The sequence below is a fragment of the Podarcis tiliguerta genome (genome assembly GCF_965153285.1).
Source record: "Podarcis tiliguerta genome assembly, chromosome: 3".
Classification (NCBI taxonomy): domain Eukaryota; kingdom Metazoa; phylum Chordata; class Lepidosauria; order Squamata; family Lacertidae; genus Podarcis; species Podarcis tiliguerta.
Window position 1 is genome coordinate 63,158,672 of NC_139536.1, and position 26,437 is coordinate 63,185,108.

At 43.6% G+C, this 26,437-nt stretch overlaps 1 protein-coding gene across 20 annotated transcripts in view; it reads left to right on the plus strand.

The window, feature by feature from the left end:
• The first annotated feature begins 7,633 nt into the window (after positions 1-7,633).
• PTPRK (protein tyrosine phosphatase receptor type K) overlaps positions 7,634-26,437 on the plus strand; it is a 325,128-nt gene continuing 306,324 nt past the window's right edge. For 11 of the 20 annotated variants that reach the window (XM_083434767.1, XM_083434769.1, XM_083434757.1 and 8 more), the window contains exon 1: positions 7,725-8,126. In XM_083434767.1, coding sequence (XP_083290893.1) covers positions 8,024-8,126 — 103 coding nt within the window. In that variant the 5' untranslated portion in view covers positions 7,725-8,023. Of the gene's footprint in view, positions 8,127-26,437 lie in introns of all 20 variants that reach the window. The other 9 variants (XM_083434768.1, XM_083434774.1, XM_083434776.1 and 6 more) reach the window with 2 other exon arrangements.

Genomic DNA, 26,437 nt, shown 5'->3' on the forward strand with positions numbered 1-26,437 from the left:
CACCTCGGATCTGCCGCGGGAAAGAACTCCAATCCTCATTTCAAAGTTAATTCATTCAATAGGAGAACCAATAAAACACCTTTCAAACTTTCTGCTTGAACTTGGGTATCTATAGAAAGAACCTCAAAGGCTGTTATCTGACACTTACTTATCTAGGAGTAAAACCCATTAACTTAAATTGGACTGCCTTCTACATAAACATTTGTAGGACTGAGCTGCATTTCTGAAACTGCTGCATGGAACTATAGGGGCCCAACCTCCATCCAAGCAAAGGCTAAGGAAGAGACAGATATGCAAGCATTCCTGCAAATAAGACTCATTCAGCTCAATGGGATTTACCTATAATATAAAAAGATCCCTAGTGGATCAGACTAGTGATCTGATCAACCATCCTGTTTCCCACAGAGGCCGTCCAGATGCCTCCAATTGTATGGAACAGCTGCACTGGATTTTGCTGGAAAAGACATGCCCTGAAGAGTTGCATGTTTCTAGTCTCTAGGAACTCTTTCCAGATTAACATTACTAAGGAAGGCCTAAGCATCTTTCACATAAATACTCTTTTCTGCAAATGGTCCTTAGGATGTTCATGTGATATTTCTCCATCCAGAAAGAAAGTACCTTTCCAGCAACCTATCCACCATTTATCCCCCTGAAAATTCACAGAAGAACCTGAAGGTTCCTTGTGACACATGAAAACCACAGCTATGGTGAAATCCATGCATTCCTTGGCTCTTCATCATTTCTCAGGCAGTAAACATCCCAGGCAGTGGTGCCACTGAGGTGGGACTCTGGGGGCAGAAGCAGTGGACACTGGTCCATTAGAACAAATGGGGTGCTTGCCCACCAAGCTCTGGGGGGCAGCAGCCTGTGCAAGGCCAAGATTTGGCACCCACCCACCTGCCTCTCACCTTCTGTTCTGCTCAATTCACTATATCATAGCTGTGGCACCTCCTAGTCTTTTTGCCCAGTGTGGCAGAACTGGGCACAATGCCCTAAATCCACCTCTGCAAGCTCTTACCTCAGGAAGGACCCACCTGCCTGTTTCCTTACTTGCATCCAGTCCATAGGGTGGCCCTGGCAGTAAGCCTTAGTCTCAGTGCTGCCTTTGTAGAATATAACATAGAGGACCATAGAGACAGAACCAGAATCAGTTGGTGTTGCCCATCATTGACTCTGGTTACACCTGCTGTTGTTCTTCCTGCCTTCTGCCCTATCAATCCCAGTGGAAACCATCTTCTACTGGGCAGAAATCTGGGGTCCCACTCAACTGAATTAACAGAAGCAATTCCAAAAATGAGCAAGGCAAAGCCCGCTTACTACAAATTTGAAGTGAATGAAGCCATTTGAACCCATTAAAATCTGAGACCATTAGGTCCAGAGTCTACAATTACCCAAGTGCACCATCGATCGCAGAGGAGACAAGGAGCAAGAGGGAATGTCTAGGTTCACCATCCACATGGGTATGGCTAATCATGCACTTTTAAGTTATAACTTGAATGGAAAAGGCAATTGGAATAGTTCAAAACAAGAAGCAATAAAATAGTTTTCACACTGACTGCTTGAACTGTGGAATCTTGACTGTGGAAAAAGGTACATGCTTCATTGTTCTGAAGTGCAGAAACCAGAAATGTGACAAGATCAGGAGTTCATGTGCTAACCCAACATAACTTGGCATTTCCTTGGCGCTGTCAGATAAAGAATCAGTGTTTCACGAACCACAGCTGCTTGCATGTTCCTGATATATTGGGGTTGGTTTTCAGTCACTCCATTCAAGTGAAACCTTTCCGGACAGCATTCAAGTTTCTCAGCACAGCACAGCAAAGATCTTTGTAAAATGTTAACCATCTCGACCACAAAGAAAAGATCCTGTGTTGTGGTTTTGTTTGTGTGCTTTTTAATGCTAGCTCTGAGGCCTCCCCCCCCCCCCCGCCCCAAGTCTAACACACACATGTAGAATAACAAGCTTATCTCCTGGTAAATTATCAAACCCCAGACCGTAAATCTAGCCCGCTGATTTCTAGATGAGCTCCCAAATGTGAACTAACTAGCAAAACATTTTGCTATTATCTTTTACTAACTTCGACTAGCCGGTTTCTGTGCCAACATCCTGACAAACAGAAATTTAGCCGATGATCTTTTATTGACATGTGATGTGGGAAATTTCACCAGTTAAATGTCTTTCTGTTGGGTTGTTGCTAAAGATCTAAGGGAAGGGACTACAAAATTATGTGAGCTAAAGCTGAAATGAGAGATACTGAACATTGTGTCCAATTGGAAACTACCCCCTCTCAGCTAAAAAAAACCCCAGTGTGGTGTAAGTGGTTAGAGTGCTGAAGAGACCTGGGTTCAATTCACACTCAGCCACAAAGCTCATTGGGTGACCTTGGGCCAGTTGCTCACTCTCAGCCTCCCCCTACCTCACAGGGTGGTTGTTAGGATAAAATGGAGAGGAGGAGAACTATGTATGCCACCTTGAGCTCCTTGGAGGAAAAGTGGGATAGAAATGTAATCAATAACTACATAGATAAATAGAAGCAGTGTGTGTTAACTCAGTGCTCAAGGAACTGTATTCTGTGCATGCTTTGATGCAATCTTTAGGAAATGCTTCTTTAACAACTGAGCCCTTATACCAACACCAACCTACTGGATTCAGTCCTGATTCAAAATTCAACCCAAAAACTGTTATGACTGTGCGGCTTTCATTCCTTTCTATCTGCGCAGATGAGCTCAGAGTGGGTGACAATTCTGATCCACACCATGACAGGGCAACGGGTTAAAGACACCCCTCCCTCCAAATTCTGTGCCGCCATTCCAACCTATGGTGGCTAATTATTATTATTAAATTAAGCACGCTGGGGCAAACAAGTTTGGTTCCATGAGTAACCTTTGATCACGGGAATTGCAGCTGCTGGGGAGCTGTGCTTCCTGGGCCCCTTTCCAAAGAACCATAAAACAGCCAAGTGTCCCCCCCCCCAAAAAAAAGAACCATAAAACAACCATATCTGCACCATACATTTAAAGCACTATGATAGCACTCTTAACAGTCATGGCTTCCCTCAGGAATCCTGGGAACTGTAGTTTGTTGAGGGTGCTGGCAGTTATTAGGAAACCCCCTATGCCCCTCACAGAGCTACAATTCCCAGAATGACTTATCAGGCCATCTTCCCAGATGACTCTGGGAATTGTAGCTCTAGGAGTCCCTGAAGAACTTTCAGCACCCTTAATAAACTAGTGTCCCTGGGTTTCTTCGGGAGGGACGAGCTATGGCAAAGCCTCTGCCTGGTTGGTGCCTGCTGGTGTATATAAAAGGAACAGGTATAATACTGCTTTAAATGTATGGTGTGGATGTGGCCTGCCTCACTATTGCCTCATAGTGAAAGGGATATGGATAGCCTTGCACCCAGAGATAGCCTCATTGCAAAGGAGGGGATTCCATATCCTAATACTGACAGTTTCACAGACCACTGGCAGAGATAAGGCAAATAAAAGAGAAAAAGTTAAAAGAGAAAATGGAAAAAGAAAAGAAAAGGGAAGTTCTAAGTGGCTGGCATTTTCAACTCCACAAAATAGGTACTTGCAGTCCTATTGCAGGAATGGGGAGCATGGGGCACCCAAATTTTGTTGGACTACACCTCAGTTGGTTAGAGCATGGTGCTGATAATGCCAAGGTTGCAGGTTCCATCCCCGTTTGGGACAGCTGCATATTCCTGCATTGCAGGGGGTTGGACTAGATGATCCTCAGCATCCCTTCCAACTCTAGTTCTTTGATTCTGTTATCCCTGACCACAAGCTATGGAGGCTGCAATCTGTTTGGAGGGTCACAAATTCCCTACATAGCCCTTGCAGAACCACAAACATGGACCAGTGTTTTCAACAATAATCTAGATTGCTTTAGGCAGGGCTGAGTAGGGGGAGGGGGCAGAGGAAAAACTGTACTTCCTTAGTAAATCAACTCTATAGTTTGGATGCTGTGGGAACAGGATTTCCTACAAAGGGAGGCAATGATTTGGAGAATATTATCTGGATTCCTCACAACAAATGACAAGGCATTTCCTGAGCCCAATCTATATATACATATATGAGTAGATTTGACAGTATAAAATGCTGGACTGCCTCTCTTTGTGCAAACTTCCTGTACGTATCACTGCAGAATCTACATGCCTGCAGACTCAGGGTGCCAATCAAATTTGACAACAAACTATCACTTACAAAATAGATATCCAACTGTGACAGGAACACTTCCCTCACAGTGTCAGTAGTAAAGCAACACTTAAATGCTAGTGCTAACATACTTTGTGAAAACAATTTTTGAGCAATATGGGCTCATACTCTCTAATTGCTTTTTGTATTTGCTTTCATTTAAAGATAATGTGCAGCTCAGTAAGAACTAGCGTGTCTCCCTTCTTCTGAAACGATTCACTCTGCATGGTGCAGAGGTCAAGTCTTGCATATTCTCATTCACTGGTTCAGAGCTATGGCAAAACCATTTTGATGAACTCTGACCATGTTTTGATTGGTCCCATAAGAAGTTGCCTTATATAAAGCCTTCATACTGAGTATGGTCACCTACAGGTCACCATTTATGACAAACTAATAGTCTTAGCTCGTGCAAAATGGTAGAATGCATGCTAGGTAACATCTAACAGCAGTGAACAGGTCAATATAGAGAAATCAGGGCTGTTGATGTAGAAATGTGGCCCATGCAGTGCAATCAAAGCTACTTTACCCAGAATTAAGTCCTACTTCCTAAAATGTGCTTACAGAATTGCAACATTAATGTGAAATCTAAGCATGGTTATTCAGAACAGGACTGACCTCCATGTGGTATGCATAAGATTGCACCCTTTATCTACTCCTTGATTCATTGATGCTAGGGTAAGTCCCATTTGGACTTATGTTGCACAGATGAAATTTATTTTTTGTAAAATCTGGTTTTATAACTGTTGTAAAACAGATAGTTGAAAGCCAGAAAACACTTGTGCTGTTGGTTCCACTTGCAAGAAGGGTAGAGTCCAATTATGCTATTTATCATGTCTACAGCATCTTTCAGTGTATAGACTGGGATTTTTTTATTCCATTTACTTTCACAATCCTGAGACACAGGTTAAGCTGAGAGAGCAATTTCTTCAAGGCCACTCAGCCAACAAGCTTCATGGATGAGTGGGGATTTATTTTTCAACTTAATTTAGCAGCATTTGTGTCCAACAATGTTCCTTTCCTTTAACCCTGCCTGTCAGTTAAGAGCCCTTGAAGTATTGGCAAGAGTCATGGGCTTCACTCCTATGAACACAGTTGGCCTTAGTTTTGAGTAAACATGCATAGTATCAAGGCTGCAATTCTATGCATACACTTATGGAGTCTTACTGAACACAGTGTAACTTTTATTTGAGTAAACATGGATAGGATGTGGCTGCATTCTTCAACTAGTTTTCTAAGGGACAAGTCTCGGTGAACTCACTAGAACTTACTTCTGGGAAATAACGCATAGGATCAGGCAATACTATAGTGACCATCACCTTAAGAATATTTTTGTTGTTGTTGGCATCCATCTGTTTTGAGAGACAATGGAGTGCGCCGGGGGGGGGGGAGGCAAACTGCTGGAGAATACAGCACCTGTGGCTGGGCTGCAGAGACCAGTCATTCAAAACTGCTGCCTGCCACATTGTTTTTGCTGTGTTAAAGGTAAAGGGACCCCTGACCGTTAGGTCCAGTCACAGACGACTCTGGGGTTGTGGCACTAATCTTGCTTTATTGGCCGAGGGAGCCGGCGTATAGCTTCCTGGTTATGTGGCCAGCATGACTAAGCTGCTTCTGACAAACCAGAGCAGCGCACGGAAATGCCATTTACCTTCCCGTCCGAGTGGTACCTGTTTATCTACTTGCACTTGGAGCAGGGACCAAGCAACAGGAGCTCATCCCATCACGGGGATTTGAACCGCCGACCTTCTGATCGGCAAGCCCTAGGCTCTGTGGTTTAACACTTTTGCTGTGTTAGCAGCACCGAAATGACCTCTCTCTGGAGCGCAAGACTGGGCAGTGTGTTATGAGATCCTGAGCTGCCCAGACCCCCCTCTTGGCCTTACTTGGTCCAGAGGAAAGCAGAGCAATACATTTGGCACCATCTGGGCTGCCAGAGTTGCTGGAAAGGGGTATACAAGGTGCCATGGGTGTAGCCAGGATTTATGTTGGGGAGATGCTTTCTGTTGGGTGGCAGAAGCTCAGTTAAGTATTTTTATTGATTTACTTGATTTAGGGAGGGCAGCTGCCCCCCCCCGGCTATGCCCATGCAAGGTGCCATCCAACCGTCTTAGGGACTCCAGTCCGGATTTCTGCAGAGTTTACTCCTTAGTCTTTTCTTCTCCCAAAGATGTCCCACAAAGCCACAGGTGCGGATTTTTCTTCGGGGTTTACTCCTGAAGCATTTCTCATAGCTGCAAGCCAGTGGAGATTCAGGATTAGAGTTTTCATTCTCCTATATTACTACTATTATTATTAGATGGGTCACCTTCCCAGGTTGAACTTCCCTCTACAGCATGTCTAGTAACCACCTTCTTGACCATTTGATGGTCTATTGGTTTCACCCACTCACTAGGAAACACATGAAGCATGGGTAGATCCTTCAGGACCATGTATTTAGCCTCTTAAAACTGACTAGATACCCCAGCCCGGAGGCTAATGTTGAAAACAAAACAAAACAGCTTTTTATGGCAGCTGCTTTAAACAGCTGGATGAGCCAAGCAGCAATCCAACAGGTGTAGTTTAGGTTAACTAGAAATGAAGAGATGGTTAAACTTCACCTGCTGACTTGTCATGCAGCTGCTAAAGCTATATAGAGCTTTGGGGGGGGGGGGACGGAGAGGGGAAGAGAGAGAAGGCAGCCTAGCAGCCAAAATCTTTGTGACCTGTGCTTGGTACCATCTCAAGATGTTGCACACAGCTTACAATTTATTTAACCCATTATCCCAAGAGTGCTTCTAGTAGGGAAGGCAAGCTGTATACAGCTGCAATTCTGGGCACACTTACTTAGGAATAAACGACCATGGACGTGCCTTACCGAGGAGTAAATGGGTCTTACACCTGAGTAAGCATTACTCAGGATTAGGTGGCGAAAACATAAAGAACATACCATACACATCACCACCTCAGCGATCTCCAAGCTGCACCTTTTCGGGAGACACACGAATATCCCTTTTTCTCGCCAGAAAAGCGCTTGGTAGAACCGCGAAAACAAAGCAATCGGACGAATTAGGCAATTCAGCACGTTCTCTTTCTACTTCGTGCCTATTCAAAGCGAGCCCGGGATTCCCCCTTCTGCCGGTGCCTGTGACAAAAAAATAAAATAAAACGTGAGGAAACACACACATCTCGCTTCTCCCTCCTCCCCCCGCCCGGCTGTTCCTTTCCATTTCTCCTCCCAAACCCACGCGCGCACCCCGCTCCCCTCTCTGTCTGCAAAAGCAAGCTGCAAAAGAGCCCGAGAGGAGCGTGGCCGCAGCCGAGGTCGAGAGACACAGGGCGGTTGTTTCCTCAGCCTCACGCAGCCGATGTCGAGCTGCCCTCTTCCGCCGGACTGCTTTCCCATGCTCGAGCAGCAGGAGGCGCTGGCGGGCCCCTCTCCGCTGGGCTATGGGCTCCCGGCCGAAATGAGTCTCTCATTGCCTCTGCCGAAGCGCTGAGAACCGGAGGGTTGGACGCGCGCGCTCGGCTCCTCCCTTCGCCACTCGCCGATCGGCAAAGTAACTCCCGTGGACTAAGTGCAGCCGCCGACGCCAAGTGCAGGCGCGCCTGGCTGGGGATTGCCCCTGGAAGGCGGGGAGGGAGCACTCCGGCGCAGACGCCGCCGAGAAGAAAGGCGACCCTGTTGCTGTTCCGGGCTCTCCGTCGCCCCCCCCGCCCCCGCCCCCATTTCATCCAGGCAACAGGAGGATCCGGACTGGCCAGGAAGACGAGCTTTCCTCGCGGCTTCGGGAGAGCGCGCCCGAGTTGAGTGCGAGACTCCTCGCAAAAGTTCTCCAAAGTCAGCATGGCCCCGGCGGTTGGAGCCCTTGGCTTGCTGGCGGCGCTCGCCTCCCTCGTCGCCCCCTCGGCTGCCCTGCTTGGAGTGGCCCGTGGGCAGTTCTCGGCAGGTAAGCGGCTACCTCGCGGGAAGGCGTCCCGTTTCTTTTTCTACGAGGGAGGAGGACCGCCTCTCGGAGCCTTCTCCCGCTCAGGCTTGTGTGTGTGTGTTTGTACCTATTTTTGACTCGCGTCGGGGCTTGGAGGGGAAGAGAAAGACCGAGGAGGAGGAGGAGGTTGCGCTCGAGCAAGGTCCCAGCGACCCGATGGCTTCTTTCTCTGGAGAGCCCGCTTGAGCGCAGCTTTCCCAAAGGAGAACGTGGACCAGTCCCCTTCCTCAGTGGGCGAGACCCTCTGGAGAAGAAGGAGCCCAGGAACGTTCCGCTTTGGAACGTTGGGACATGGTCTTATTTGCTTTTGGAACGTTTGGAACCGCTGATCTTGCGCGCCCCCCCCCAATTAAAATATGGGGAAAGCCCCTCTTTTCCCGCTTCACGATGAGTGACAGACGACAGTAGGGGTGCCCTTTGTGCAAAATAGCTCTAGTTTTGCACCTTCAAGGCAGGCCGGGTGGGGTGGGGTGGGGAGCTATTAAAACGAGACTTCCAAGCTGCACACTTCGAGCTTCTCACGCTAATCCTCGCCTCCCCCCTCGGCCTCTCTTCTGGTCAGTTTCCCAGGTAGCGTTTGCACAGCGTTGGCTGAGGTTCCATTGTGGAACCTTCTCTGCCCTTTCTCTTCTTTGTTAATAGAGATAGAGAACGTGTTTTCCTTTCGCCTTCTGCGGACAGTTTTCTGCACAGGGATGGAACGAAAAGCAGCCACCTTCAGACGACTTTTACCTTTTTAAGTTTCTCCCAAATTGGGAGTCGGCTGCTACTTTCTGCCTAAAGGTGGAAAGAGGCCAGTCGGTTTATGGGTGAAAAGTTCACCAGCCTCTGAATCGCGGCGGGGGGTGGGAGAGAGGGCAGGTATAGTTTCCCGGCTTATAACCGATTCACCTTGTTTCTGTTCTTTGCCCCCTCCCACCCCAGCAGACCCTTCCCCTTTCCAAGGAGAGGGAAAGCAGTCGTGAAAGAGTTAATGCATTACAGCTGCTCTCCGGGTTTCCGAAAGCAAACAAGCTGCGCCCAGCAGCGACAGGCCGAGCCCTCCTTTCTTCTGTTGACTTTTGTGTCGGGCTAACTTTTGGCAGCGGGGCCGATCCTGGCTGCCTAATCAGGCAGGCAGAGACTGTACCTGGCCGGAACTGCTGGGGACGCGCAGACTCCACTGCCCGGACGTAAATAACTTTGTGTGTTGCAAGCGCCTTTTACGCTTTTTCTAGCCGAGGCTTTGTTTCTGGAAAGGTGGTGATTAAGGGAGCTGGGAAGTCATCTGAAGGTTTTTGCAGAACTGGAAAAAAAGCAAGTTGACAGCAACAAAGCGAAATGCAGAAAGTCCCAACAAACCTGCTTGCCCAGTTCAAAGGACGCGCAGACACATCCGAGAGGAAGGGCTGCCTTTAACCATTTCCTTCGGCTTCCAGGGAGAAAGCTACTGTTCAGCCTGTAGCGAAAGCGATGCACGTAGCTCCCCAGTTAGAATCAGTTTTATTGTCTACATTTCTTTGGACCCTTTCCGTTGTCACCAGCAATGTTTGATCTGCATGCAGGCAAGCAGGATGTCCTAATCCATTTCTGCTGTGTGCATTGTTAGCTTTAGAGAAGAGCAGCAACTTTAAGGGTGCAATACTTTGCACACATTTATGTGGAAATAAATCCATGGGATTACTTCTGACTGGGTTGTGCTGTAAAAGACTGGTCTTGAAAGGGATATATTTTATGCAAAAAGCTATTACAAGCTCAGCTTTCAAAGGCAGTCTTATTTTTTTCTGCCCTCCCTCCTCTATTTTGGCAGGACTTTTTGTAAATTGATCGAATGTTTTGGGTTGGAAGGCTTCCGGGATTAGAACTGTCCCTATTTGCCCAAGTTGGAAGTCTATTTTTATTGTGGGTGATACATTTCACAAATGCAAATGAAAAGTGTGGGTGTTTGATACACATCTTGTCCATGTTTTCAGAGCATCTGATCTGTCTTCCTTGGAAATCAAAACTTTTCTGCTTCTTGTGCCCTTGGGCATGGAAAGCAAACGAAGTGGGGCTGGGTTTCACATCTGTTTACATGTTGCACATGCCTCCTACACAAAAGCACTTTGTCTTTATGCCTGTGTCTTGCCATAGCAAGTTCAAATGTGTGGTTTGGTTGTCACAATCTGACTCCTGATGCTGTTAAATCTGTGGTCTCTCTGTGTGACTCTTGCTGCCAAAAACTTGCTTATGTTGCTTCATAGTAGTCTCGCCTCCCCTCTCCCTGCTCCCCTCCCCAAGGGAGGAAGTAATAACTGTGTATTCGACACTTCTGAATTACTTCATGGCTTAAAATGTAGAGTAATCGCCTAAGGGTTGCATCAGTATCCTGGAACTTTACTAGGAAAGAAACTAAGATAAGGATTCTTATTCGCAGATAACCTGCAGTGGTGCAGGTATGAGACGCAGTCAGATGGTCTGTGAATTGTCTTGACGCATGATCACCGCTTAGATATTTTGTCAGAAATGTTAAGCAATATATAAATTTCCTAAATAAAATAAATAAATGAACAAGTTATATCCTAATAGTCTTAAAGTGGTGTGTTTAAGGTGCATTTAAGCTCCTCCTTCAACTTTGTGGTGATCAAGCTGGAGCACCTGTCCATCAGATACATACTTGTGCTCTTCAGTTGAAAGGAAGCAGCCATCCGTTGGTTAATAGGAAACAGCCACAGACTGCATTTATTACATTTGTATTTCGTCTTTCCCCGAGGAAACTCGGTGGTGTACATGGTTCCCTCCTCCTTATGTTATCCTCACAACAAACCTGACCTGTGAGGTAGGTCGTTGTGGGAGAGGGTGGCTGGCCAAGATCACTCAGTGTGTTTTGTGGTTTAGCTGCGATTTGAACCTCTCCCACATTACACCACATTCACAGCCATGGATAGCCCAAAAGTAGTTTCTTTTCAGTAATCATTGAATCCTCAGTGATCCTCTAGACTTCTGTGAATTTTCAGCTTGGCTAACACTTCCTTCAATATGCTGTGTTCAAAGGTCTTCTATAGAGAAATCTTGGGCATGGCAAATTTACAGAAGTATGGTTTCTTTCCTGAAATAAAGGACAACAATAGCTTTTATTTAATTATAAAGTGATTTATATACCACTTTTCACATATGCAGGGAAGAAATATTACGATACTTTATTAATACTACGTAATACTATTGCACACATTTGTCACCCAACTTTTACATCATAATTGGTTTCCGTATCTCCTTTCGCCTGATTATATAAAGTTCATTGTAATTCCTGTCTACTGTTCTGTGTTAAAATTATCAGATACAGTGTAAATGCTGACTGTCTTGATCACCATTTAATTAACATCTTTAATAATCTTAGCCTACTAGCTGCGACTTCACTATCTCATTGATGTGCATCACCAGCATGTTAATTGAAATTTTTATTGTAGTCTCTAGTTTATTTCTTGAATCAGTTGTCAGTGTGGCTCGATGTACGTTAAGCTAGTGTTGATTTTTACAGTGGATTATGCAGCACACTGTGTTGACATCCGACCTAAATATGGTCCACAAATCTCTCTGAAAATGGCTCTCTGCCCAAGTGGCTTTCTGATAACTTCCGTCAAGTGTTTAGAATGAAAAGCCTTTGATAGATGGGGTGAAGGGGTAGAAGAGCAGGGCATTGGATATATTAAGCCTGGAGAAGAGGAGACTGAGAGGAGATATGATAGCCATCTTCAAATATCTGAAGGGCTGTCACATAGAAGATGGAGCAAGCTTGTTTTCTGCTGCTCCAGAGGGCAGCACCCAACCCTAAGGGTCCAAATGACAAGAAATGAAATTCTGACTAAACAGTAGGAAGAACTTTCTTATGATAAGAGCAGTCCAGTAGTGGAATGGACTCCCTTGGAAGGTGGTGGACTTGCCTTCATTGGAGGTTTTTAAGCAGAGGGTTGGGTGGTCATCTATCGGATTCTTTAGCTGTGATTTCAGGGGGTTGGACTAGATGACCCTTGGAGTCTCTTTCAACTCTGCAATTCTGATTCTATGCTCAATAAGGTACTGGCAGGTTTGGGGGCTGAAGGCTGATGATAGTGCCTCATTCTGTGGAGGGGTGGGGGGAAATAGCGCAAGTAAGTGGGCATGACTCTTCTTTTACTTGGATCTGATAGATCTGGGTTTAAATCCCCACCCAGCTGTGAAGTGACCTTGGGCCAGTCACTGTCTCTTAGCCTAACCCTTCATCACGGGGCTGTTCTAAGGATTAAATGTGGAAGGGGAGAACCATGGAAGCTGCCTGGTGAAATATGGGATCAGGGATGAGAACTTGGATGACATTGGGGGGGGGGGCTGGCAGGTGAGCCCCATTCCGCATAATTGATCACATGACGCAGAGCATGCACACCACTTTGTGGGGAGATCCAGCCCCCTCAAATATTTTATTGGGACTTGGTTCCTGTGCATGGGATATAAATAAATATATTATCAGTCTTTCATATACAGTGGAGACATTACTAAGTGCTTCCTTTATACTTTGTGAGAATATAGAGAAATCTGCTGAGCAATTCTTTGCCTGTTTGGGGAGTGTGCCTCTATCACTTGACGCCGTTTCTTTCGGGGTCTTTTCCTCATCCTGCCAACTCTCTGCACAGAGGTGAATATCACCCAGCTCTTGAGCTCATGTTATGTATGATGTTCACTTTCTTTGCTGTGTTAGCAAGTGGTCCACAATATGTGTGTGTTCCAAGGAGCCAATGGGAGTCAGAGGGCAGGCAGGAGTTAATAAGTGCCTCCTTGTTATGAGTGAAAGGTGAACACTGCTTCTCTGTAACATACTTCTCTTTTTTATTATTATTATTACATTTGGCTGCAACACTCCAGAGACAGGAATTCTCCAGAGGATATTCTTGGGTGTTTCAAATCAGAGACAGTGAAACGAACATCCGCAAGAAGTGTTTAAATGACCAATTCACAGTTATGGGTGCAGTTCCAGCTTTGTCGAAATCAGCAAAAGTTCAGGCACTTGCTCACAAAGTCTTTATTTATTTTTGTAAGTCACAAAGTAATGTTGTCCAGATAATAAATTGTGCTGTTTTTAACTGTTAAAACGTTGTGTAATTAGCCACAGTAGCAGAGAACTTGCAAAGGAATAATTCTATAATTTGTACACTTTCTTACCAGCTGTGTAATAGAACACTCTCCACTGTACCAATAATGAATAATGATGTACGGTATTATTTTGATATCAAGGGTATCTTGCAGTGTTTTCAAAAGTCAGCAAATCCTAAAGCTAACCAGACACAAATGGGGCTTGTGGAATTTTGACAACTATACCGAAAACTGATTTATGGTTTTTTAAAACGTTTCTGGGAAAAGTGAGTGTAAGTTGAAACAATATGATCCAGCTCAGGAGGCTCAAAGCCTTATGTTTTAGAGACAAGTGCAGATTTCTAAAGCAAGAAGATTTGGTTTTGCTTCATATATGCTTCCAGAAACACAAAACTTCTGCAAATTGACATCAGTGCTGATTTTGTAAGCTTGAGTAACATAAAGAATGTTGTTTCTTTGATTGAAACTCAGTAGCAGGGGCAGGACGTACTAACATTATTGTTTATCCCTGGGTCACAACACCTTTAAATCAGGCAGGTAAAGGTAAAGGGACCCCTGACTGTTAAGTCCAGTCATGGACGACTCTGGGGTTGCGGCACTCATTTTCTGGGTCATGTGGCCAGCATGACAAAGCCGCTTCTGGTGAACCAGAGCAGCACACAGAAACGCCATTTACCTTCCCGCCGGAGTGGTACCTATTTATCTACTTGCACTTTGACGTGCTTTCGAACTGCTAGGTTGGCAGGAGCAGGGACCGAGCAACAGAAGCTCACACCCCATCGCAGGGATTTGAACCGCCAACCTTCTGATTGGCAAGCCCTAGGCTCTATGGTTTAACCCACAGCGCCACCCGCGTCCCTTAAATCAGGTACAAAACTGGAAATGAAGAGTTAAGTGCCGCTTCTCACAACTATGGTGGAAACAGGCTTATGGCTTAATGGTCATTATTGTTGAATTAACTTGTCTCAACTGAAGGGTGCTGCATTCAGCTAATGAGCCTCCTTCACAGCTTATCTTTTGTATAAGTATTTCACAACAGCTGAGAACACAGATAACGAAAATGTAAATATAAGATATGGTGTTAAAAACTGGTGGCCCAAACTACTTAAGATAACCAGTGTTCTCTACAAAATGCAGTGTTTGGGTCCTAAACAGAAGGAAGTTTTCACCAGGATACTCCTGAATCCTTTCCTCCTAGCTCCCCCCCCAAAAAAAAAATCCTCACCAAAAGCACCTATGGAGACCTGAGTATCTCTTCTGATCAGTATGGGTTTGGTCATTGGAGAGATGCTGGGGAGGGGGAAAATGACCCAACATTTATTTAGTCACAATTTTTTGCCTACTTTTTGAGGAACCTCCTCCAAAAAGCTGTTTACAGCCCACAATAAAAAATTAACAATAAACCAGTGCAGAAAGTGAAAACAGAAATAGAATACAGTGGTACCTCGGTTCTTGAATGTAATCCGTTGCAGAAGACCATTCTGAAACGTTCAAAAACCAAAGGGCTGTCTGCAAATCCAATTGAGAAAATTGAAAAACACGCAGCAGAAGCTGTTCAATTTCCAAGGTGCATTTGAAAATGGAAGCATTTACTTCCGGGTTTTCGGTGTTCGGGTTCCGAAATGTTCATCAATGGAGACGTTCGAGAACCAAGGTATCACTGTATTAAATATTATAGGGATCATTAATGTGTTTTAAAAACCAACAAAGATTAACCCCAGGAGAAATGAAGGAGTAATTTGGAGAGCTTTGGGAGAAAATAATGGTTTTCAGCAAACACTGAAAACATAACAATGTTGCATCTTGTTTTACTTCTAAGGGAAGAGACTTCTAGGCAACTGGGAGCACGGCACTAAAAGCACAGGCTCAAGTTCACAACTTGCTTTGCCTTGTGGCACTATCAACAGATCTTCATCCATAGCTAAGTGACCAGGGTGGTGTGTATGGAAAGAGGTGGCTTCTAAATCTAAGAAGTACAACCATACTGGCTTTCTGGATTACTTCTGCTATGGGCTAGCTATTTAAATCAAGTAGGTAAATAAATATGGGAAATGCAAAATATCACTTAGAGAACGATCTGAAATACTTTCCTTAAAGCTTGAATTTGTTCTATTCTGGGTTGTTTGATTTGATGTTTAAAGTGTTGTAAATCACGTTTTTTCTTTAAAATATAAAGCAATATAGAAATGAAATTAATAATAATAATGTGATTGAGGGGAAAATCACAACTGGATATTTCATTGTGGTGACCGCAATTTAGTTTTAAGGAAATATTTGAGCAGTGTATTTAATGTATTCCAGTGAAAGAGTTAATTTGTAAAATTGCATTTTATTTTTATTTTTTAAAACCCAAGGCAGGTTTTTTCATTCTTACTTAACCACTCAGCTTGAAGAGAGGGTTTGGATACTTGTGTGTATTGTTTTTGAAATTAATTTGAATTATATAAAGCCATGTCACTTGAAGAGTCAAGCATTGCAATTAATGGCCATACACATTTTTCAAAAAAAGTTGATGGTATTCCTTAAAAGGAGTAATTTATCAGAAGCTGTTGGAAGACATTATAATTGGAACCATACTCCTCTGTCCTCAATTTGCGTCTATTGACCCATTGGATCACAACAGCACATATAGATTGTGCTGGGTTCAGTTGATTTTTGTTGCCATTATAAAATAAATGCCTTGGTGTACATGCAGTATTTTTAAACAGTTAAGAAACTATCCAAACAAAGGCAAAATTGTGACACAGCAATGGATTTTGCTATGGAAACAGCCACTGAAGTACATTTGCTGAGCAAACTAAATAACTGTTTCCTTAATTGAATGGTGCTTAACATCATTAAGAAAAATATGCACCTTGGAACATGTTTGGAAATTTCTTAGACAGTGATTTTCAGCATAATCTGTATGCATTAGCTAATGGTGGCTGATAGAGAAGATAGGAGTTTAGGATTTGGGAGACCCAGGTTCAAATCTCAACTCTGCCATGAAGCTCCCTAGATGGCTTGGGCTACTCAATATCTCTTAGCAGGGGGCTAGTCCACTGTCCCTCAGACCTTGTGGGGGGGGGGGCGGACTATATTTTGAAAAAAATATATGAACCCTATGCCCCACAAATAACCCAAAGATTTATTCTAAATAAAAGCACACATTCTACTCATGTAAAAACACCAGGCAGGCCCCACAAATAACCCAGAGATGCATTTTAAATAAAAGGGCACATGCTACTCATGCAAAAACACGCTGATTGCCGGACCATCTGCGGGCTGGATTGAGAAGGCGATTGGGCCGCATCTGGCTCCTGGGCCTTAATTTGCCTACCCATGACTTAACCTAACCTACGTCCAGGGATTGTTGTGAGGATAAAAAAATTTTTTTGGGGGGGGGATAACCAGTTAGGCTACCTTGAGCTCCTTGAGGAAAAAAGCAGAATATAAATGAATTATCCATAATATTGCCCATGAGTTTGTGCACATTATTTTACCAAAAGCAACTTCAGGGCCCCTCAGTGTTACATTTCTGTGTCTGTATCCAAGAGGTTTTTAAGTGTGTAGCTAAAATGTAACAGATTAAAAAATAATAGGGTGATTTACAACAAATGAAATACATCTTTATTAAAAACATGCAAAATAACCACAAACCTCATTTTTAAACAAAAAACAGAGATCTACAGTTGGCCAGAGCCCTGTTTTTTTTAGTGTACCTCACATTGGTCGCTTTAGAATGTATGAAATTGCTCCCTCCCCAGGGAGCAGCAGCCTGGTTTGCTAGAAGAAGAATATGATCACATAAACATTCCCTTGTGCGTTGTCAGAGCTGTGACACAATGGCAGAGTAATTCATTCTTCAGCCATTCATGTGATACCTGGTCTCCAGTCCCATTGTGTTGTATCTCATTTGTAAGAGGAGAAAAGTGCACTGAAAAAGGGATAGTGCTTCCCAAACTATCAGGACTAATTTGCTTCAAAATAATTTCTCCTGCGGGTGGCATCCAGTTTATGTCCTCCTGCGGACAGAAGACATCCCTAGACTAGGAGGAAGGCAGTTTTGGAGGATTCTCTCACGCCCCCCAGTATCTATTGTGCCCCCAGATCTGCACAGGAGAGTTAGGCCGCAGCCTTTCTCAACATGTGGGTCCCAAATGTTTTGGGACTACAACTCCCATCACTGCTAGTTAGCAAGGCCAGAGCTCAGGGGTGATGGGAGTTGTAGTCCCAAAACATCTGGGGACCCACAGGTTGAAAACCACCGAAGGGGATTTGAAGGATTATAGCTGGGAGGGGGAATTGCTGAAAATTCCCTGCTTTGATCTGCTGCCAGATGCCTTTTGCCTGTGGAGGAAAGCCAATTGGATACCATAAAGTGTCACAGTTGTTAAAATTCAGAATGTCCAGTCTGAATTCTGACCAGATTGTGAACAGGGTGGTTGGTGTGCCATTTTTATTTTATAAATGTTGATAGGACTGAGGGAAAGGACATTGATGTTGCTTGGAAGTCATTGGGTTGGGAGATGGGAATGTACATAACTCTTCAATTGACAAACTATTTGCTTAAAAACCTTTAGCCTGAAATTTACAGGCTACACAGCAATCCTGTGGTTTTGGAGGACTACCACATGTAATTTTTAATAGCCTTTGTGGATCTTGGTTATACTTTCAGGTCATTATGGCTTGTGCATGATAATGACATCCAGATGCTAACTATAAACATCTCATCCTTGACTTGCTTGAAAGCAAGGAAGGTTAGCTTCATGCTCCAGCAAAATCTGTGTTTCATAGGCTGTAAGTAGAGTGGGGTCGGGGACGACTTCATCTCTCTCTCTCACTTCCTTAGTTGTTTACCTCAGAACCAACTGTAAAGGTTTGAAATGGCTCCAGAAAATTAACTGACATTAAACATGAATGCAGCATGTAAAAGATATTAATGCATCCCATGTAGTTTGTGAAGCAGTCTAAATGTGAGGAATGTTGGCCTCAGTCCTCAAGACTGAGAAGCCCCTAAGCAATCAAGAATTCAAGAAGCTCTACAGGATAGCTTGTGTTTAATTAGCTGATACACTAGACAATCCCTGGAGGATACACTTAACATGAGGAATAAGTTGGTAAATGTTTAGTCATTTCTTCCAGAAGAATGTATTCTGATTTGCTTTCGAGGTTTTATCACAACGCTGGTGCCGATTTCATAATTGGTCCCTAATTTGTAGTTTTGATTTGAAAGCAGTCTCCCCGTGTTAACAAAATTATAGTAATAAAGAGATGACAAAACTGCTTTTGAGCTTTCTTTTTTTAAAGAAGTATAACCCCTGCAAAATGTTTGAAGGTTTCCTCAGCCACTCACCATCCTGTCTGTTGCAACCCCGATACAAATTTAGCTACTTGAAGAGCAAGACCGCATATGTGAAACACCATGGTTTGATGGGCAAACTTTTTCAGCTGTGGGCCAGTCCACCGTCCCTCAGACCTTGTGGGGGGCTGGACTATATTTTGAAGAATAATAATGAACGAATTCCTATGCCCCACAAATAACCCAGAGATGCATTTTAAATAAAAGCGCACATGTAGAATCTGCGGGCTGGATTGAGAAGGCGATTGGGCTGCATCCGGCCCCCGGGTCTTAGTTTGCCTACCCATGGGTATCTGCTCACTGTCAAATTGAGGTGCTGTATCTGTGTGTAGTTTGAATTTCGGGTGGGGTGGGGTGTCAGGGAAGGCCTACTTTATTCTGTTGTATGCTTATAATATGTAAGCCACCCTGAAAGAGTTTTTATTTGGAAAGACAGAATATAAATGTTTTTGTACTTGGGCATCTATGCCTGAGTTTAAGAAGAAAAGAAAAGTGCCACTCATGTGTTTATTTCTTCTGAAGAAAAAGCATTTGTGGAACTGGGGAGCCCTAACTATTCACAAACCTCAGTGTGCATATTTACACCACCATGAATCTCAAATGGAACACTCAAGCTTGCTTTTCACCCAGTCATGAAGGAGGAGAAGAAATGGTCACTTGCATAAATCCAGAGGCCACAGCCTTAAATTGTACTCAGAGGACTACAAGCAGCCAGTGTTGCTGCCACAGAAGTGACTGGTATAATGAATTTTTGATGCTCATTCCCACCCCAGGAGGGCAGTTGCTATATTCTGGGTTTCTGAATGACCACCATTAGATGTGAAGATCCCATTGCACGTAAAAATATTTATAAAACAATAATGAAGAATCTTTAAAACAACTGAACTCTTTTATATAAAGCCACAATCCTAATATCAATACATATATTTTTTAAAGGCAGCAAAGCTTTCCTTTAACACACATCTATACACACTCTAAGTCTTTTAGATTGCTGCATGTTATACAGCTAGATGGACACTGAAAACAAAATAATTTTCAACTGAGTTTGGTCAGTGCTTTTTTTCTGGGGGGACACAGGGGTACGTATAGCCCTAAACAATTTGTGAATCTTTGTACTTATGTCCATTTACAGTATTTATTTTTCCCTATTTGAACTGTAAAATGGTGATTTTATTGAGTCAAAATGAGAGTACCCCCTAAACATTTTTTAGGGGGGGGGAACACTGAGTTTGGTGCTTTTATCATGCCTTTTAACAAATCTGAATCTTTTGCACTAGGGCCAAAAAGAAGCAATGCATTCTGTTATGCAGGGATTCAGATTTCCTCCCCTCCAAAAAAAATCAATGCACACAAGAGAAGAAACCAAAGATCTCTCTTGTGGCAGAGGGCAGAATACAAGTGAATACACATTTGGATTCCAGATACTCAATGGAGAGCTGGAAAGATTAGAAGTACTTGAAAAGCTGGGTCAACTTCTGTAAAAAAATGTAGTTTGATAAACACTCCACATGTAGGATCAAAGCTGCTTCTAACAACCTGGATTTTATTGTATTTGTGTATAGAGCAGACATTTTATATGTATAATACACACACATCCCTACCCTGACCCAGGGATAATGGAAGCTTTTCCCAGGGCAAATGCTTCCCTTAGCAGATTTTTGTTGTTGTTCTTTTAAGAATATAATCTTATAATCTCAAAAGTGTCCAATAGCCATTTTCAGCATGATTTGGGTGCGTGGCCTTGCAGAATGTTGGCTGCCTTGCTTAATAAAATCTTTAATTTAGAGCCTGCTGTTTTGATTGCTGCTATAAAACCTGTTGGGAAGCTTTAAAGTTGGCAGATTTGGGGTTGGAACTGGACTAGCTCCCAGATTTCTAGCCCTGATGTTCCCAAACTTCATCTGTTTAGTTAAGACTATGATGTGGCTGTACATAAGCAGCTGTCTAGCGTTTGGAAAGCTGCGTTCCTTGCCCCTTGCAACTTGCTCTCTAAGTTTGCTCATTATTTGAGAATTTGCTAATTTAATGCAAATTGTTAAATGACTGCGTATGATGTTTAGACCTAGGTCACAAGGCAGAAGTAACCTTGTGCCAGGGCTGCATTGCTTCAGACTGAAGTGGGTTTCACATGATGGGACAGACCTCTATGCCCCTCCTCTTAAAATAAAGAACCTTTCTACAGAGAAAACTAGGGAGTCAGTTAAGGATGGGTGAAGCTCAAATACAAGTTAATAGTAGCTCAAGCATTCAGATTTAAGCTGCAGGTAACACAGGGAAAAGCAAGTTCCTGCGTTAGAGAAGATCAGCCTCAACTGTTTGACCAGAATGAAAATGGAGGTGGGATCTAACTGTAATATCTACAGAAATGTCCTCCCCTGTAGAGATGAATTTCACACAATATCTCATCTAGAAACGAAAGCATTGCCCTGAAGAGATGGATGAGCCCTAGAGACTTGACAGAAGTGTCCACCTCCAGGGAGATCAATAACTTGCAGAATAGGGATCATCTGATTTAGGAAGGATATAAGTTGGCATTAAGTAGACAAGAACACCAACCCACAGCAGTTGCATAGTGGGCAGAAGAGCCGTTAAAAGTTTGCCTTCTGCTTCCTTAAACATAACTCTATAGGCAAAGCAAGCCAAAAGGACGTTTGTTCTGTTTAAACTGGCCTTAACAAACCCTGTCGTTTAACATACTGAAGAGGGTTTGGTCCTTCTGAAAGCCTGTCTGTTTCTTCACTGAAGAAAATATACTGAACATGCAGTGAAGGCAGGGAGATCACATGCCCCATATTGACATGCCAGTGCACGTATGTCACTAATGTTTAAATGGAGCATATGCACAATAACTCAATGTGCACCAACCTCCCATACTGCCCTTGTGCTGTCAGGATGATTGTGCCTGGTTGGCCACTGTGAGAACAGGATGCTGGCCCAGATCAACCTCTGGCCTGATCCAGCAGAGCTCTTCTTATGTTCTTATTCCCTTCTCCACTTGCTCTAGTCTGGCTATCCACTCAGTAGAGCTGACTCAGGAAACTGGTACCTTTGCCAAATTAACAGAAATTAGCATGCATATCTTAGGAAGCTTGGTCTTGGAGTGATGCCACTAGGTTTCTGGAAAGGAAGAAGAGAGCCAAGGCATCACAACTTAACCAAGAAAGGGAGTTTATTAATAGAAAAGCACAAGAAACTGCTGCTGAATTTTGTGGTGCTTTTCTACAAATATTTGATTACATGGTGTTTTGTGGCTGATAGTTATTTAAATGTGCCGGTTCTTTTAATGTGTTGATAGTCTTAGCTATGCACTTATATATTGTTGTATGCTTACTTTATGCATTTGTGCTTGCTGCCTTGTGAGAATGTTTCTGAAAGGCGGGATAGAAATGAATGAAAGTAATAAATAAATGAAATGCACATGGACCAGTTTATGAATGTAACAATGGACTTGTCCATATGTTACACACTAAACAAGGGCACAGGCTGGCTCTGCACATGTACAAGTGTTGGGTGAAAGAGTGTACATTTGCTGATTTTTAAAGCTCAACTAGAGGTGCATGTAGAGGTGCACAGATGGTTCACTCATTAAATGGAATGTGTGAATACTCCTGAAAGTATTTGAAAGGCAAAAGAGGGGTTGGCGGAGGGGAAAGTAACAATCCAAAGCATAAAGGAGGAGGACTGAATCAGTAGATGAAACAAAGAAGAAATTGGCAGTGGATATAAATAGCAGAGGTTATTTACAGAAGACAATCCCCCATCTATTGCTCTTGCATTTCAATGATGGCCTTTTGTTACCTGGAAGCTCACTTGATGGGTGAGCTGGTTCTTGGCCAGGTGAGCACAAAGACAGTCTTAATTAACAAGTACAGGGTGTGGCCCTGAAAGCATTAAGGTGGGATTGGGGGACATTGGCTTGGTATGTCTGGGAGTTCCATTGCTCTGGGCTTTCAGATGCAAGGCCACTCTCATTTCAAAACCTTTAGTGGGTTTTGTTCCTGACAGTTGGAAGACTTGAAGCAGGGACCTGCTGGTGAAGTTTCCTCACCAATAGTTCTATGTATATGTGTATGTTCCAGAAAGAACAAAAGATTGTGTTCTTTATGAATATAAATAAATAAATAAATAAATAAATAAATAAATTTATACCCTGCCCAACTGGCTGGGTTTCCCCAGCACTCTGGGTGGCTCCCAATCGAATATTAAAAACACAATACAGCATTAAACATTAAAACTTCCCTGAAGGGCTGCCTTCAGGTGTCTTTTAAAAGTAGGATAGTTGCTTTTTTCCTTGACATCTGATGGGAAGGCGTTCCACAGGGCAGGCACTACTACCAAGAAGGCCCTCTGCCTGCTTCCCTGTAGCCTCACTTCCCGCAGTGAGGGAACTGCCAGAAGCCCCTTGGTGCTGGGCCTCAGTGTCCTGCCTGAGCGATGGGGGTGGAGACGCTCCTTCAGGTATACAGGACCTTCAGGTATGAACCATGGCGTGAGGAAGTATTGCTGTTGTGTTAGGTAAATTTAAATCCAATAGATTAGCTTTAACTGACCCCTTGCAAACTTATTTGTAGAGTGAAAATTAAAGTTGTTTCCCATACTTGGCAATTAGTAGAGTCACTCTGCAAAATTCTCTTGCTGCTTTGGAAACAGCCACTGTTGTGGCTGTGGCATTGCTGGTTCTCCTGAATAAGTCTTTGGGAAAGGCTTAGCTGTTGAAGTGTGCTGGAGTTGCTTCACTGGATGGAGGGGTGCCAGCACTTTCTCCTCTAGTGCAAGGGTCTAATTGGTCCCACTGTGATGTTGCTGAGACCGCTGTGCCCAGAACACTGAGTTGCTGCCTCTGTGTGATGGCTCGTAGAATTGGATGCTGTTAGAGGCAGATGTGTCATTACCCAACAGGCATGTAACTTGAATTAACAACCCCCTTCCCCCAACTTTCTTTTGCTGTTGGGTAACAGTCCCCTGCATATTCATTATTTTGTTTTGATTGCCAGTCACAATCCTTTTCAAGGATTGCTGTATTTCAGCTGACAAAGTACTGAATCATTTTGGTTCATTGGTTTATGATTCATAACTGTTTTTGGATTGTTCTGATTATTAGTGTGTGTGGGAGAGTGTTCAATTTGGTTTTTATATATATATATATATATATATATATATATATATATATATGCTCAGGTGCTGTGGTTTAAGAATGATTTTAACAAAAAAGATGGTTTTGTGCACTTTGTTAAAACTGTAGCCTGCTCACACGCATCAGATACTCTGAAATGAACTTTGAGTTAGCTGGGATTATTTTCTGTCTTCAGAAACACCTTGATGGAATAATTGTGACATTAGCTGCGCCATAGTTGCCAAAATGGCAAGCACAATGGCATCTATCAGTTCTTCTCCTGGTGCCCACAAAGCTTCTGACACCCACACACAGCCTCCCTGCCCTCTTGGTCATGAGCTGGTGAAGCAGGAGGATGTGCAAAGAGTGGCATATTTTCCCACTTCAGCTGTATGTGTGTCCCTTCTCTTTTTCTGTCTTCTTTTGGGTTGGGATGGAGTGATTTGCTGGAGGGGGAGAAGTGACCAGAAGGGTGGTTTCCATGGCATTTGCTCAGAAATCCAAATGTGCCCATGAGCTTTTAAAGATTGGTGACCCTTGATGCTATTAAAAAGAAGTGGAAACCTAATGGGTCATCTAACACTATGACTAGCAGCTTAACAAGAAGGTAATCATAATGTGGGTTTGTATGTGCTCTCATACACACACACACACACACACACACACACATCCTTAAGGGCTAAGTAGGGAGACAGGATGAAAAGTATTGGCAATTTCAGAATTATTACAGATTCTAAGCTCATAGATATGTGCATGTGTGTGCAACCCCACTTCCACCAGATTTCAGCAGCTTTGCCATGAAAGCCAATGTGATGCAGGGATTGGACTAGGTCTGCAGAGATTGCTAAGCAAGGTTCTGTATGGTTTCAAATTGGATGGGGGATCATGTGTTGAGAGCCTTGCATTGCAGGGGGTTGGACTAGATGACTCTTGGGGGTCTCTTCGAACTATACAGTTCTGTGATTCTGAGTGACCTTTGGCCTGTCATTCAGCCTAATTGACCTCACCTGGTGGGCTCAAATCAAGCATGGATGACCATGTATGCTTTTCTGACCTCCTTGAACAAAGGGCAGAGTATAAATGCAATAAATAATAAAATGAATTAATGGGGCTGACTATTCTAACTTGACAGAGTGGCAGATTTTTTTTTCCATCTGCCATTGTTTTAAATACAGAAGCAGGGAGGGGAAAGAAATATCAAAAGATGCAAGAAGCAGAAAGGTAAGGTAGGTCTACGCCCTTAAGTAACTTGAGGCAGGCATTGATTCACATTTATTGATGAAGTGCAACTCACTAATGAAGCACAGTTAATCTTGAGGAGCAGGGGTCATGAGTCAACTGAGGCCTGGGGTTGAGTGTTATGTTCTGTGGAAAGTGCATGTTGCTGGCACTAATCTTCAGTATACAGGTGAGCTAGCAACTGATTTATGTGGGAATCTTCCTATGTGTAAGCATACCACGTTTTGTGTTCATCTCTGCCTTGCAACTTCCTGCCTAATCAAATAGCCAAAGGTAGCAATGTGACTACCTTGGGCTGTACCTAACCACTGAGGCCACATTCACACCATACATTTAAGGCACCGTGGTACCATTTTAAAGAGTCATGTTTTCCTCCAAAGAATTCTGGGAGTTTAAGGGTGCTGAGAATTGTTAGGGGACCCCTATTCCCTTCCAGGAGCCACAATTTGCAAAGCAATGCCTCTTCCCTGGGAACTCTGGAATGGTAGCTCTGTGAGGGGAATTAGGGGTCTCCTGACAACGAACTACAGCTCCCAGAATTCTTTGGGGAAGCCATGACTATTTAAAGGGGAATCGTGGGGCTTTATATGGATGGTGTGATTGTGCTCCTAGTCTCTGCCCTCGGTTTGTTCTATGAGGGAATATCCTGCCAGGAAGAGAGATTTCTCTGAGGAACCCATCAGCAGGTTGGGTTGGCCTACACTGGCAGGAGGGTAAGTTTAATGCTTTCTCTGCATACTGCATACTGCAGTCTCAACAAGGCCTCTCTGAAGTTACTGCATTTTCAATGGAAATTCCCTTTGGTGTCAATGGAGACTTCCTTTGAAATGCTGATAGCAACTTCAGAGAGGAATATTTTGTGGGAGACAAAGAGTTAACCCCCTCCATTTCCAAAGCTGCTCAGGCTTCCCCATGGCTGCTGCACAAATAATAAAAAATTGCACTCCTGCAGTAGAAGCCCTCCAGCGATCTGGCAAGCCTCTGTGGTGCTATAGGACCTTTGTTTTCTTCAATGCTATCAACTAACTTTCCTCAAGACTATATGAGCTGATGATGGCTGTTAACACTAAGTTTTTCTGTTGCGGAGGTTGATGATACTGGGACCTTAGACAAGGATAACCTTAAAATACTTCCTGTTTATCACTGTCTTCTACCATCGGTTAATCAGTGAAGAAATACCAGCAACAGCTTGGCTTATTCTGAAATGCCACTAGCCAACAATTTTTGACAGGGTTCTCACCAGTGCCATAACCTCTTGACAGACTGTAAATATTTGCTTAAAAATAGAGAATTCTGTTCTAAAAACACTTGGGAGCCCATTCATGATAGCATGTTATTTTGATAATATAAAGAGTTTTAAGATCATCTCCCACAAAGATTCTTGGGAGTTCATTTCCAGGGCTATGAACTGAGCTTGAAACACCTTTCCAGGGCTCTTTCAACAGAGGTGGGGTGCCTTTTTTCAGTCTGAAAGCTGCATTCCATTCTGGGCAATCT